The sequence below is a fragment of the Cydia pomonella genome, chromosome 15 (genome assembly GCF_033807575.1).
Source record: "Cydia pomonella isolate Wapato2018A chromosome 15, ilCydPomo1, whole genome shotgun sequence".
Taxonomy (NCBI): domain Eukaryota; kingdom Metazoa; phylum Arthropoda; class Insecta; order Lepidoptera; family Tortricidae; genus Cydia; species Cydia pomonella.
The window spans coordinates 18,840,074-18,855,082 of NC_084717.1; the positions used below are offsets into that span (position 1 = coordinate 18,840,074).

At 35.7% G+C, this 15,009-nt stretch overlaps 1 protein-coding gene across 3 annotated transcripts; it reads left to right on the forward strand.

The window, feature by feature from the left end:
- The first annotated feature begins 697 nt into the window (after positions 1–697).
- LOC133525550 (uncharacterized) lies at positions 698–14,501 on the forward strand. Of its 3 annotated transcripts, none has more exons than XM_061861844.1 (4): positions 698–1,923; positions 11,527–11,691; positions 12,994–13,183; positions 14,209–14,501. In XM_061861844.1, the coding sequence occupies exons 1-4, from the start codon at positions 1,843–1,845 to the stop codon at positions 14,358–14,360; spliced, it is 588 nt and encodes a 195-aa protein (XP_061717828.1). In that variant the 5' UTR covers positions 698–1,842; the 3' UTR covers positions 14,361–14,501. The 3 variants fall into 3 exon arrangements, with proteins under 3 accessions (XP_061717828.1, XP_061717826.1, XP_061717827.1); XM_061861842.1 differs by lacking the exons at positions 11,527–11,691; positions 12,994–13,183; positions 14,209–14,501 and adding exons at positions 3,737–3,901; positions 4,750–4,939; positions 5,944–6,250; XM_061861843.1 differs by lacking the exon at positions 698–1,923 and adding an exon at positions 8,652–9,498.
- The last annotated feature ends 508 nt before the right edge of the window (positions 14,502–15,009 follow it).

A 15,009-nucleotide genomic window follows, 5' to 3' on the forward strand; every position in this document is an offset into this window, starting at 1 on the left:
ATATCATGAATAAAAACTATTATGACAGCGTTTCACTTTGATCATTTGTTTTCACGATGGCGAGCTCTGAACACAAGAAACGTGAAATTATTTTGCGCAAACATACTGAAAATCCCCATTTAAGTTATAGGGCATTAGCAAAACTTTTAAAATTACCGCAATCTTCAGTATGTTTAGTTTTAAAAAGGTTCCGAAAACGATTGACAGTAGATCGCAAGCCGGGAAATGCAGGTAAGCAAGGCGCAAAGGATAAAAAAAAGAAGCCCATGTCTTGCGGCTTTTTACAGCGAATCCGAGGTTATCGTCCCGTGATGTCGCAAAAAAGGTCAAAATGTCGCAGTCATATGTACAGAAAACTAAGTCTAGAGCTGGATTAAAGTCGTTCAAAGCACAAGCTGCACCCAATCGCGACGCTAAGCAAAATCTGTCTGCAAAACAGAGATCACGAAAGTTGTACGACAATTACTTGACAAAATTTGGATGCGTTGTAATGGATGATGAAACATACATCAAAGCAGACTTCAAGCAGATACCGGGGCAAGAATTTTATACTTTTAAGAATCGTAAGGATGCCCCAGAAGATTGCAAGATAAAGAAGAGATCGAAGTTTCCAAAAAAATCCTTTTATGGCAAGCTATTTGTAGTTGTGGTAAAAGAAGTCGTTCATTCGTAACACAAAAAAAAAAAAAACAAAAACAAAGCGTCCCTTTTTACGCAGTCATAGCTCACGGCCATTATTTTGGCCAGACCTTGCGAGCTGTCACTACTCTAAAGCAGTAGTTGAGTGGTATAAACATAACGATGTCGCAGTGGTACCTAAAGAGTGCAATCCTCCAAATTGTCCTGAACTGAGGCCGATTGAAGAATATTGGGCAATTAATGAAAGGAATTCTAAAAAAAGGAGGCGGAGAAGTTAAATCGGCAGCTGAATTGCAAAAAAAAATGGAAATGGGCTTGCAAAAGATATCCTGACAGTGCTGTGCAAGACTTCGACGCAAAGCACACAGTATGGCATATAGAAAGCAAATTTAATAATTGTGTATAAAATATAAATATATCAAATTCATAAATTGTTTTTCTTTATTATTAATTGTAATATTCCTGCTATATATTGTTTGGTTCTATACTGTAAAATCACAAACTAACTACTACCACCAGCAATAGAGTTATGTTGGGCCAACTATTAGGGACCAAGGTCCATAAGGTATAACTTTTTATTTATAATAACAATATACATAATGGATATATACAGAGGATTATTATAACTAGCTTAAGTCTAAAATAGGCCCTTGAGGCATTGTACCAAGGATGCTGGCGGAATTTCCCCGTTGTATCGCAATACTGATATGTTGTGCGAGGAAGCCGCCAGGTCTTTGGTCACAAGTGAAGTCAATCAGACGCTTTGCGATTTCTGTAAGAAACTTGTGCGCGCTGGGACCCCATGGACCTAGAGTTTCAACGCCAAATGGTACGAAATGGTACTCTCTACCGAGGCTCTTTACGTTTCAAAATTTCGGCACTTTCCGCCGCTGCGCCCGATTTTACATTAATCCCTTGGAGGTGGCGAAATTAATGTATTCAAAGGGGCATGAGGCTAACATCGCATGAACTTATGATGATAGGTATTTTTTCGCGTCTGTAATATCCACATTTCTGTAGTTATCTCTCGCCACATACCGCAATAATAAATCGATACACAACACCCACTGTTTGATAAATGCAAAGCAGATCTATTTCAAACTGGCTATGAAACAGATGTAGGTACCTACTAAATGTGTCGCTAATTTATTTAAATAAAAATTATATTATTATTTCGGTGACAATTTTCTTTACTCAAGAGCAATGGAAGCCCCGGAATTCAAAAGATGTTGTTTTTGTTTACCCTTGAGAAGAGGATTGATTGCTTGGGGATACGTTAAAGTGGTAAGATTGTCATTTTATAAGATAAGCGTCATTATTAGTGTTAAAATAGAGTCTGTAGAGTTGAAAATGTAGTCTGTAGTAGGGCTAAAGTGGCCAAATATACACACTTTTATTAATGTCTGTGGAATTGGCATATCAAAGTCTAGCAGATCACGTTTTTATTGGAGTTCTATTAGCATGCACCATAGTTCTAGAGTTCCTGATACTTTATAATATCAATAGTTCTGGCGTTTTTATCATAAAAACAAATACTATGGATTTTTACCAAATGATATGCTAACTTCACACACTAGCATATCATTTAGTTACAAATGGAATTAAAAAAATTGTATTACCTTGTCACATGATAAGGTAAATGCATGCAGCTTGCGCGAGATTCGTACTGAGCTGCCAATATTTTAATAAAATATCTGCGCAAGCTTTCGTGAAACTAATATCTATACCATGGAAAAATTATGTGTACCGTAATATTTGGCCACTTCAGAATGAGAATCAGTACCCCTAGTGTAAATTTAGTCGATAGCGAAACGTGACGTACGCGTTTGCGTTAAGTCTCATTTTGTATGGGTTTTTGAACAGCGCGCCAAGCGGGACGTTTTGGAAAGTCAAAAATCTCATACAAAATGACACTTAACGCAAACGCGTACGTCACGTTTCGCTGTCGTAAATATTTACACTAGGGGTACAGATCCTTTACTTATTTTCACGTATAAATACATGCAAATACAATTGTAAAATATAATCTAAAGTACTTACTTGCTAAAATTTATTATTCTAAGGTTATATATGAAAGTTATGCATATTTAGATTATTAGGGACGTTCATGTACATATTTTGACATGTAAATTGACTTTATGAATAAATGAGTATGAGTATGAGCATGTCATTCAATAGGATTCACGTTTCGCTATCGACTAAATTTAAACTAGGGGTACCGACCGACAGCTATTCTGTTAGAATTCTGTATTAGTTCATAATGAATCTTATTCCGTGCTCAATAGAGTAGTAATTCAATAAACGCTACCTATGCGGCTTGACCATTTTTTCATAGTGGCACGCGCCTTGCGGTTTTTAAACAATAGATAAGACGATAATCCGTAGAAGCTCACGGAGGAAAATAGAAACTATAATGTGCTAATTCTCGCACTAGTTTGGTAAGTAAAGTAGCACCATATGTACCTACTCTAAAAATAATAATTACATGTGTATCAATAGGGTTGAAAATGTATGCGGTATGAGTATGAGGTACTTGAAATCCGAGACATTACAAACATACACCCTTCATTCATAAAGTAAGTAAAAGTAAAAAATATTTATTGTACACAAGATAACTTACACAGAAATTGAAATTATTCAGTCTTAAAACTAAGAAGCAGTATATGTACATTTAAGAATTTTCAGTAGGTTTCACTGGCTCCTACACTAGGCGAAGCCTGTCTCGTAGGTAACCGTTTCAGACATGAATTTCCAATGATATGTTTTTTTTTTTTTTGCGAATGCCAATAAGACACGATAAATTTAATGAAAGTTACAAATTAGTCAAATGAAATTAAAACAAGAGAAGGTAGTCATAAAACTTTACAAGCCTCAAAAAATCATCAAAAACTCCTCACATAATTAATGGCCGTCCTCTTAGTTAATTTAAAATATAATAATATGATCATTGTCAAGAGGGCGCTGTTATTCTCATGTATAGGATCAGATCAGTTTAGTATGAAAAATTTAGTTCCAATCAGATTCCGCAATATGGCGCGTGATCATATATTACTGGTCATGCAGGCTTTAACTACTTTTATTTAAACTTTTGTTTCAGGGCCTTAACAGTTTGATGTTAACATACGTAGCATTGATGTTTTATTTTATTGCTCTCCACGGATCCGGGGCGTTTAATGCAGATATTGTGATATTTATATTTATTAGCGCTTGCTTACTAATCGATATTTCCTTCAGTATTGTCTTTATCGTGGCTGGACATAAGGTATGTTTTGGATCTATAAGCCTTATAATCATACGTTGGGGTTTTCGGTGCGGGAATGTTTTACACTAGCCAAAAAACAGGTTAAAACTAAAAAAAACAATACTATTTTAATATTTCTAAGCGCATTTGAAGCTTACCTTCTATTTTTAATTCATAGTTTGGTAATTATTTTACAATAGACAAAGTTGTAAATACAAGAAAACATTCCCGCACCGAAAACCCCGACGTATCCTTATAATTAAGAAGTCAATGGTTATTTGATATATGTAAGAATGTTACTAACTAGTATTGAGTTTGAGGCGAATAAAAAAAACAACGTATTGTAGTATCGGGTATCATTATAAGGCGACAGAATAAATATGATACTCAAAGAAATCTCTTGCAACTTAGTCACAGGCTTAGAAATATGTATCATTTATTTATTCTTTTACTTTTAAGGGCGTTATGCCTAGTATGCCTAAATTGAGGAACTATCTATACAGATTGTTCGTTCGGACGTTCGTGGTTAATAGGTTGGTTGGAGATCGCGGCTCGAATCCTGGCTCGTACCAATGTTTTTCGGAACTTATGTACGAAATGTCATTTGATATTTATCACTAGCTTTTCGGTGAAGGAAAACATCGCGAGGGAAACCTGCATACATCTGCGAAGGAATTTAAAGGTGTATGCGAAGTCCCCAATCCGCATTGGGCTGTAGCCTGTAGCCCGAGCCATCTCGTGCATGAGAGAAGTCCTGTGCCCAGCCGTGGGACGTATTTAGGCTGTTTTTTTTTTTGGTGTATGTATATTGGGTTGCTTTGCTTATATTTTTTTCATTTAGTAAGATTAATATTTTGTTCTACTTACAGAAAAGTATTAAGTTGCTGAAACTCTCCTATGTATACCACATGGTGTGGTTGGGTGTGTTGGCGTTAGGAACCTGCTTCATGTTGTATGTGGACATCGATTTTATCCTCAGATTATGGTCATACATCCAAGACAGAAAGTACTTAATTTTAGAATTTCTTACGGGTTCCGGACTTGGGATCAGCCTTATATGTACGTATAGATATATATTCCTCTATATTAGACATACAAACTTGTTTACTCCTTGTTAACTACTTTAATAAACTTACGCCTTCAAACAAATGGATTTATCAAAACGAATTATATGAATACGAACTCAACTAGGTACCGTATTGTGTTGTCGTCATCAAGTTTGATATTATGTCATGTAACATATCTATACGACTATTAGAAATAGGTTAAAACCTTAAAACCAACTTGCAATTTGTAATGAAATGGCTGGCGCAGCATATGCTAAGCCCGTTCCTTTTGCCGCGCATGCCAATTTTTTTTAAAGTTTATCTTTTTTACTTTGTGACCTATCTGCTGTTTTTATTGTGTGGCAATAAATGATTTCTTATTCATATTCTTATTTTTGCAAGCTCTATATAGCAACTTTGTTATTATGTTACATGTGAGGTGAATACAAGCGTGTTAATAAAACTGAAATTATTATCATAAATCAGCAACAGTAAACTTTAAAAAAAAAATCTTCTAGACTAACCAAGTCATTAAAGGACCATGGGCAACTTTGTATGGAGCCTGGACCCAACGCCAACAGAAATGAGAGTAAGGTCATTAGATAGGTATTTCTATGCACTTCATTTTGTTCTATGGGCACCAAGCGGAATTCCATTGCAGAACTGAGATATTGGTATTTTAGCCAAAATGTCGTCACCCTTATTACCTAGGCAATAGAGTCCAAGTAAGTAAATTAATTACTGCAGGGTAGATGTTCGCGCACCGCCGGGCGAGCACACTGAATGATTTGCCGCGCTGGCCCGGCGGTGGACTATATTGCCTAGGTAATAAGGGTGACGACATTTTGACTAAAATACCAATATCTCAGTTCTGCAATGGAATTTCGCTTGGTGCCCATAGAACGAAATGAAATACATAGAAATACCTATCTAATGACCTTACTCTCAACTCTGTTGGTATTGGGGCCATTTTGACGCATAGTCCTTTAGGTTTAAAATATATCTTATTGTTTTCAGTTTTACAAATCTACGTAATCTTACTGATACGTAGCGAAATTAAAAAGATACAGAACCAGTCGTTAGAAATGCAGTTCACCAATCACGTAAGCTCAGAAGAGCCGCAGTGCACACTTCACAACCAGTGCACAGAGAAGAAACAAATCGTGCAAGACGATTACACAGAAAAGAAATGAGGCGACAGCGACTTGATATCTGTAGATAAAAATGAAGGAATGTTTTTACTACATATAATAACACAAATATTTATCGTAGTCAGAACACAATTGTATCAATTTAATAAATAAAAAATCGTAATTATTAATTCCTACATTTGTTTAGTTCTAAACTTAGAGTAAATCAACCACACTAAAATCAAAATGCTTTTAACTCTGTTATTATCTTCGTTTAGATACATTGGGTTAGGATTCATGAAATAGGTCTTAGGCAATATATTTATAAATTTATTTATAATATTTATTATCAACAGATCTAGTGAATAATCCTTTTCATTTCTCATGTTCTGAAAGATTGTTGTAATTGATCATTGTTGTAAATAGTGTGCAGAAAGTGATACGTTTCTGCACTAGATCATTTTACTTTTCAAGTACGATTTTTTTTACTTACTTACTTACTTCACTGCCTCAGTGACCCAAACAGGATCTTGACCTCTGACACAAGAGAGCGCCACTCTGCCCTATCCTGATGAGCCACTTCGCGCCAGTTGGGTATTCCGAGGGCGAACAGGTCTTTTAGGACTTCGTCACTCCAGCGGTATCTGGGACGCCCAGACGGACGTTTTCCATCCGGGTCCAACATACGCTCTTCTCACAGCACGATCCTCTCCCAACCTCTGTAGGTGACCAGCGAACGATTTTTTTTATGATAAACAATTGAAATTTGGTCATAAATGGGTTTGACATACAATTTCCATTCTGATATTTAACTCCTCGTTCCATAAATAACGATACTTTTATCTAAATTGTTAATTGAAAGTACTCTCAAGAAATATACTATGTGAGTTTAAACTTTGTCATGTTTTTTTAAAACACATGCATTTAACTTTCCTCGTTTTCTAAATGAAAAGTAGAGTGTTTAACTAGGGTGAAAGGCAACATTTCAGCCTCGGACTGTTGGCGCTCTCACTGCGTTTGAGCATCAAACTACCTCGACTGAAACCATCGTATTTTCACGGAAACGCACGAACGTGTTATGCTACGAGTATATCAGTCAGTCTCCGTACAAAAAGTACGGAACTTGAAAGAAGTACAAATACGAACATTTACGATTGTTTACTACATCTGTAGAAGATGCATTCTTAATGTTCAGAATTCAATAAACTTAGAGACATGGCTAAGTAAAAAAAAGGATGTAAAAAATGTTAGATACATTCGTTCTCTGCAATAAAAGTATGGCGGATGTCACATTGAAGCCGCATTTCGTTGCGGCGTACGGAGCGACGAAATGACGCACAACAGGACGAATTTTCTTCGTATCTTCGTCCGGAGTTGCGGTGCACGATAGACAGCGTTCATTTCCCTTTTACGTTCATTTGAAATTCGAACGTTGAGGTGATCATTTGTTAGTACAATAAAAAGCGGCCAAGTGCGAGGACTCGCCCATGAAGCAGGGTTCCGTACCATTTATGACGTATTAAAAAAAACTACTTACTAGATCTCGTTCAAACTAATTTGGGTGGAAGTTTGCATAGTAATGTAGATTTTTTTTTAGAATTCTCTTATTTTAGAAGTTACAGGGGGGACGACGACGACACACATTTTACCACTTTGGAAGTGTCTCTCGCGCAATCTATTCAGTTTAGAAAAAAATGATATTAGAAACCTCAATATCATTTTTAAAGACCTATCCATAGATACCCCACACGTATGGGTTTGATGAAAAAATATTTTTTGAGTTTCAGTTCTAAGTATGGGGAACCCCCAAAATTTATATATTTTTTTTCATTTTTGTGTGAAAATCTTAATGCGGTTCATAGAATACATCTACTTACCAAGTTTGAACAGTATAGCTCTTATAGTTTCGGAAATAAGTGGCTGTGACATAAACGGACAGACATGACGAATCTATAAGTTTGGCTACGGAACCCTAAAAACGGAACTTATTCAAAACACCGCGGCGAATTTTAGTTTGGATTTTATATAATTAACTCAAAAAAACGCAGAAGATACTCGATACATCCCTATTTACAAGCCAGACCCATAAATTGATCTTTTGTAAGAGATTGTGAAGATTTAAGGCAACACGAATAAAATTTTGGTAAATTTTAGTAAATTTTTTTTCTTATCATCTATTGAGTCATCTGGGTCGGGTTACATATATTTATATACCACCTCCTCCCATTGTCATCGTACGCGGGTGCCATTGTAGGCAAAATCCGACGCATGCGTCCGCGCCAGTCAGAGTTGCTCATACTCTTTTTCGCTAACCCGCTCCGTTAATCCCGCCAGCTTGGGCCCTTATGGGTCAAACACAATACTGTTCTCGTCTTTCCTATAGACATACCTAAAAGTTAAAGGCTTAATTATCTTATTTAAACCTAATCCACATCAAAAGGTACTCCTTTTATTTGGATAATGATAAAATCAGCCCACAAGCTGTTAACTATTGCCCAGTGTCCACAGGAGAGAAGACGTGTGTGTTCGTCAGAACTGTACAGTTTTCTCTCCTGCGGAAAATAGTTAACAGCTTGTAAGTATGCAGGTAATGATTTTATCATACTTATAAAAGGAGCCTATTTACATGTAGATAAGTGTTATTTAAATAAAAAAAATCCTTTATAGCAATTAACTTTAGGCTTAGAATAAATTTAAAAGTGGAAAAAATACTGCCTTGAGTGTTAATTGAACTCAAGGCCTCTGGATCGATACTCCAGGGCTCTGCCATCTGAGCCACCAAGACCTCATCCATCTAGGGGACGCTAGCGACATCTACCGTAAGAGCGTTACACTTCTTAAACGGCTACCGGAGTTCACCCCGGTTACTGGAAGGCCATGATAGGGGGTATGTGGGTCTCGTCACTCGTGTCCCCTCTCTCCTGGCGAGAGGGGAGGGAGAACTTGACCCTGCCCACTAAACCTAGACGCAGTATTACATACTATCTTGAAAATGTCCTTCAAAATGTCCATACATTTGCGAAGGACAATGCACAACTTTATTCTCAAATGATCGGATGTGTCCGTAATGATGTTTGACCTCGACTATAATATATCTTTAGCCGTCTAATGTACCGACGGAATTTATAATGTTATCTGTCGCCGCATATTGCAATTACAAATTGCTACATAAATCACACCCACCACTTGGTAAATGTAAACGCACAATTATTTCAATCGAACTACGAAACAGTTGTAGGTACTTTACATGCCGCTGTTATTTAATTATGTTTTAAAATATATGTTTTCAAAGCAGTTTTATTGTAAAGTGATTTGGGTGATATTTTGGTGACCGAATAAATATTTTTTTATTGAAATGCATAGAGAAGTCCCGGAATTTAAAAGATGTTGTTTTTGCTTACCCTTGAGAAGAGGGTTGATAGTTTGGGGATATGCTAAAGTGGTAAGTATTTTTTGTAAAAAGGTATGATAAGCGTCATTATTCCAATCTGATCGTTTCATGTCTTTGTATATACCTTGTTTTTTTTGGTTTCCGTTAATTACAAGAGTGCATTCTTGAGCTTAAATTAAGCAACTTTCTCAAAGACACCGGTATTCTAATTAACTCAATTTCGGAGATAATCAATAATTTATTTTTATCTTATAAGGCCCTCACGAGCGTATACACTTGCCTTGGGGTCTATTAATGTATTGATTAGTGTTTAGTACGAGTGTGTACATTTGCTAATAACGTAAATATCATCTCGGACGATTGATGTTCGAAATGACATTGATATTGATATGTCATATATTTCAATTGTTTGGTTGAAATAAATGTAATGCCCGTGTTACAACAACGCTACATGCAACATTTAATTACTTTTATAAAAATAAAAATAAATTATATATATATTTTTAAAATTAACTGTGCCATTTAGTTTCCTTAAACATACTTACCCATGCCTCGGAGTTAACGGAATTCAATAAAAACACTTCTGAAGCGTGACTTAACCCCTCGTATGCGGTCTGTCAATATTGATCTGAGTGACCTTGACATTTAAAGCAATAGATTTAAATTCCGGATCAAGATCCGGGTCTAAGCATACGAGGGGTTAAGAGTACCAAGGCGGATTAGCCTGGCCGGCTGCCAATAGTAAAACTACCCCTAGCTGTTTATTACGGGATTTTGCTGGACTTTAAGTAAATGTTCTTTTTTTTATTGAGCTTTTTTTTTAGTTTACGTAACTGTTCGATATCATCATAGTTTGGACATATTATGTGCCTAATAAAAATCACCTGGAATCAAAATCAAAGACAAAGGGTAAAGAGGTGGATTTTAAAACATAAATTAAAAAAAATATTTATGAGAAGTCTTTAAGCATAGTTGGTTTTAACATAAGTACTTAAGATCTGAGACATTATTCACATTAAGGTAGGTCGGTGTATAATTTACAATCCCATGGGTATGTTATATTTTGTAAAAAATAAAAATCATTTACAACTTGTATAAAAATAGGAGGTTCCAATCATTAATAGTAAGATGATTAGTGTGAAAGTAAAATAAACATGTTTTTCATTTAATCTTTTTTCATTATTTCATATTATTATAGTACAATACATAATCATCAATTTGCATAACTTCAAGCTGCATAACTAATGAGCATTTATTTATTTATTTATTTAAATTTATTTAATGCCAAAAGGCATTCTCTACCAGTCAACCATTGGGTCAAACAGAGACATTTGTGTATGTTGGTGCAGGAAAAAATAATAACCAATAATAAGGAAAAAATTAAACGTGAAGTCAAATAATATCAAAAATATATAAATAGTTAAATACTACTACTTATATAATGTATAAAAGATAGACTAATACATATAATTATGTACATATACATGATGGTGAACCTTATTTAAGTTCTTCTGACAGAAGATGCTTGCGAAGTAGTCGTTTGAAAACGGGTTTGCTTGGGGAGCATTCAGTATAATAGTCATTTCATATACTTACTAAATGTTTCTGCAGTTTACTATTACAGCTGTTAGGACGTGTCATAAAATTGACGAAGAATGACTATATATTTGTATGACAATAGGGTTGTTTCCATCTACTCTTAGGGCAGAATTGTATCCTAATAAATTCTTTTGGATTATAAGAACATGTTAAACTACTTTTAGGGGACCTGTAATGACCATATTTTTGTGAATATTGAATTTAAAATATCTTTTGGCACACGTCACGTGACCAAACTCGAAACACGTACACTCGTTTTACGTTCTATATTAACTAAAAGTTGCCCTAAAATTCAACTTTTATACTAAAAACGGCTTTCAAACGAGCGTTTCAAAAAATTGGAAACAACCCCATTGAACAGCACCCCAATCAGAGACAAACAGAGAATATTGTTATAATTCGAATTATATTTTTTGACAAAATTACTCGTAGGTACTTATTGGTTATATATTCTGACAAATTACTTTTACATTGTTACAGGGACTCGCCATTTTGATGTTAATATACACATCACTGATGCTTCATTTTTGGGCTTACTATGGTTTAAGATTTTTTTCTGCAGATCTGGTGATATATATATTTATTAGCGCTTGCTCAATAATCGATATTTTGTTCAATATTGTCTTCATCGTAGCTGGACATAAGGTATGTTAATTTTAGGGTTCCGTAGTGAATTAGGAACCCTTATAGTTTCACCATGTCCGTCTGTCTGTCCGTCCGCGGCTTTGTTCCGAGATCGTTAGTGCTAGAAAACTGCAATCTGGCATGGATACATAAATCATGCGTGGCGACAGAACGTAAAATAAAAAGTACAATTTTTTTTTTATGGTACCTCTCATAAAAAAAAGGAAATTATTTTTTTTGCTTTAACCCAATGGTGTGGCGTATCGTTCGATGTGTATTTCAAAACAAATAAGGGTCTCCAACAACAATTTTTATTTTTTGATAAAGCTAATCTTTATGGAAATAATCGCTCCGAATATGAAAATACCTTAAAACAAAAGCTAAATATATTCTTTCAATGAAAACTATAGCGAACATGATCAGTCCAGCCGTTTTTGAGTAATTGCGAAAAATGTTATCTTCTTAGTAAAAAGACTTACAAAGCGCTGCGAAGGGACTCCCTCATGCTTGTAATGTACATGATACTTACTTACTTAATAGCCCCCGTTTAGCCCATTCTGACAGAATGGTAACTACGGAACCCTACACTGAGAATGGCCCGAGATACTATTGGCCGATTTTTTATATATTATAATTTTATACAGATAAACCTAGTCCCACATTAAGCTCAATAAGGCTTGTGTTATTGGTACTAGACTACGATATAAATATAATTATTATATAAAAACTCATATACATAGAAAACACCCATAAGTCCCATAACTCAGGATCAAATATTTGTGATAAGCACATAAATAAATGCCCTTACCTGGATTCGAACCCGGGACCTCTGCTTCGTAGGCAGGGCCAATAGGGCTAGGAAGGCCGTTATGACTCCATACTAGGGATGGGTAGGGGGTGAGTAAATACTAAGTATTTACTCAAAGCACCCGATAAATATCCGTATTAACTCATTGAGGGGGGTAAAAACGATTGCTAAGAAAAAATAAAAAAACTAAATTTAGTTCTTAAATCAATTTTTTTTTCTGCAGAAAACAATTGTTTTTACCGAAGATTTTTTACGTGTATTTAACCAATTTGGGGATAAACGAGTAAATACGGGTATATTGAGTAAATACTAAGTATTTAATCTGTATTTACTCACTTACTCCTCCATACTATTTTTATTTTATAAATTAACATTAGATAACAATATACAGATGATTACTATAACTAGCTTATAACTAAAATAGGCCCTCGAGGCATTGTACCAAGGATGCTGGCGGCATTTGGATTGTATTTTTTTCATTATTTATATTAATAGTTTGTTATACTTATTTACAGAAAAGTATTAAGTTGCTGAAAGTATCATACGTGTACAACATGGTATGGTTGGGTTTGTTGACGTTAGGAACCTGCTTGATCCTTTATTCAGACATCGATTTCATACACAAAATATGGCCATATGTCGAAAACCACATGTACATAATGTTAGAAGTGCTTACAGGCTCTGGACTGGCGATCAGCCTTATATGTAAGTAAATGGATGTTGAATATTAAGGTTACTTACTCACTCCTCTGGCGCAGCGACCTAAAGTGTGTCTTGGCCTCCAACACGACTGCTCGCCACTGATCCCGGCCTGTGCAGTTTCTCGCCAGTCTTCAACCCGGAGCTCGCGCAGATCCGTGTCCACCACATCCGCCCATCGATACCTAGGTCGCCCGGCCAGGCGGCATGCTGTCGGTTTTCCCTCAAACGCTCTATTCACCGCCCGATCGCTTCCCATTCGCTGTAGATGACCGAGCCACCGAAGCCTTTGCCCCTTTATGACACCCATGAGGAAAAAATATTATTAATTCAAATGCGTAAACTTACACTTGGACCAACCAAGACGCTTATGAGTAAGTAATGTACAGAACAAAAGATACAGTACGAGTATATAATTGATTAAATATAACGACTAATTAAAAATAAATTAACATACGTGTCTATTTGTCTATTGCAGCGTAAAAGACATTATCTTTTTTATGAATTTGGAACATATTTCTTCTAGGCCATTCATGTTAACATTGAGGTAGGTATTTGTATTTAAATTTGTTTTTTAAATACAGTTTTTGTTAACCGTAGTTAACTTACCGCCCCTAAAGATTTGACAAAACGAATAATATGAGCCCAAACTTGGGAAGTTTGCTGGCACCTGGCACGTACAGTCGCCATCAGATATATACTCACCATATATATATGCTCACAAATATCTGAACACGCCTGTATTGTCAAGGCGCTAGAGTCCGTGTTCAGATATTTTTGAGCACCTCGGCTGCTCCGACATATCTGATGGCGACTGTACTGTGTTCTCATCCAGATTACAGTACTAAATTACATATTTTAAAATCAATTTGTTACTGATATTATATTGTAATTTAGTTACAAGTGAATAAACGTGCTAAAAAACCAACATTATTATCGTAAAGCTACTAGAAAACAAAACTCCCTAAAAATCTGCTATTAATTTAGCCAATACATTGATTCTTTTGATAATATTTTCCAATTGTTTTCAGTTATACAAATTTACGTTATTCTGCTGATACGTAGCGAATTGAGAAAGCTTCAGAATCAAACGATAGAAATGCAGTTCACAAATCACGTGGAAGAGCCGCTGTGCACGCTTCACAAAGAGTCTGACACAAACCACTGCACAGACAAGAAATAAGCCGTGCAAGACGTTTGCACGGACGAGAAATAAGGAAACAGCGACTGGATGTCTGTAGATCGTTAGATAAAAATGATTTGCCTATCGTTATTCAAATATTGTAGCCAAAAGTATAATAAAATAAAATATAATTATTCTTTCTTCTTCTTTTATTGTTTCGTTATTAATCTTAACATTTAAGATAGGTATAATAATTTGGGTTTGTACCTATACTCTGTATCTTTAGGTATTTAAATAAAAGTAAACAAACTATTATATGACGGCTTAGAGCCATAGCGAGGGTCCTTAGTTGCCCAAGATCTGACATGTGGGCGTGTAAGACGACTTCAGCAGTAGTAAGTAAACAATGGAACACTTTTAATATGCGGTATATTGATCAAAACAAATAACACATTAATCACTTTAAATAACTAACAATGACAATAATTAACTACAAATATTCAAAGTAAATCACTAGAGGCACAACGATCCATCGGAGGTTCGCAACAGAATGCCGGCGCGGGCGCAGTGGGCCGGTTTTTATGCCTTCCCACTGCTTGTCGCCGCACCGCTCCGAAGTTCCGTTAGGTGGCGCCATCTGGTCTGAACTCTGAAGCGCACCTTGGCCTCAATCTAGTCAACAGATCAACTTATTTTATTTTGCCGACAC

Coding starts and splice junctions, on each gene's coding strand:
- LOC133525550 (XM_061861842.1), top strand. CDS start 1,843: ATGGAAGCCCCGGAATTCAAAAGATGTTGTTTTTGTTTACCCTTGAGA. Junction 3,902..4,749: donor TTATCGTGGCTGGACATAAG/GTATGTTTTGGA, acceptor TTCTACTTACAG/AAAAGTATTAAGTTGCTGAA. Junction 4,940..5,943: donor ACTTGGGATCAGCCTTATAT/GTACGTATAGAT, acceptor TATTGTTTTCAG/TTTTACAAATCTACGTAATC.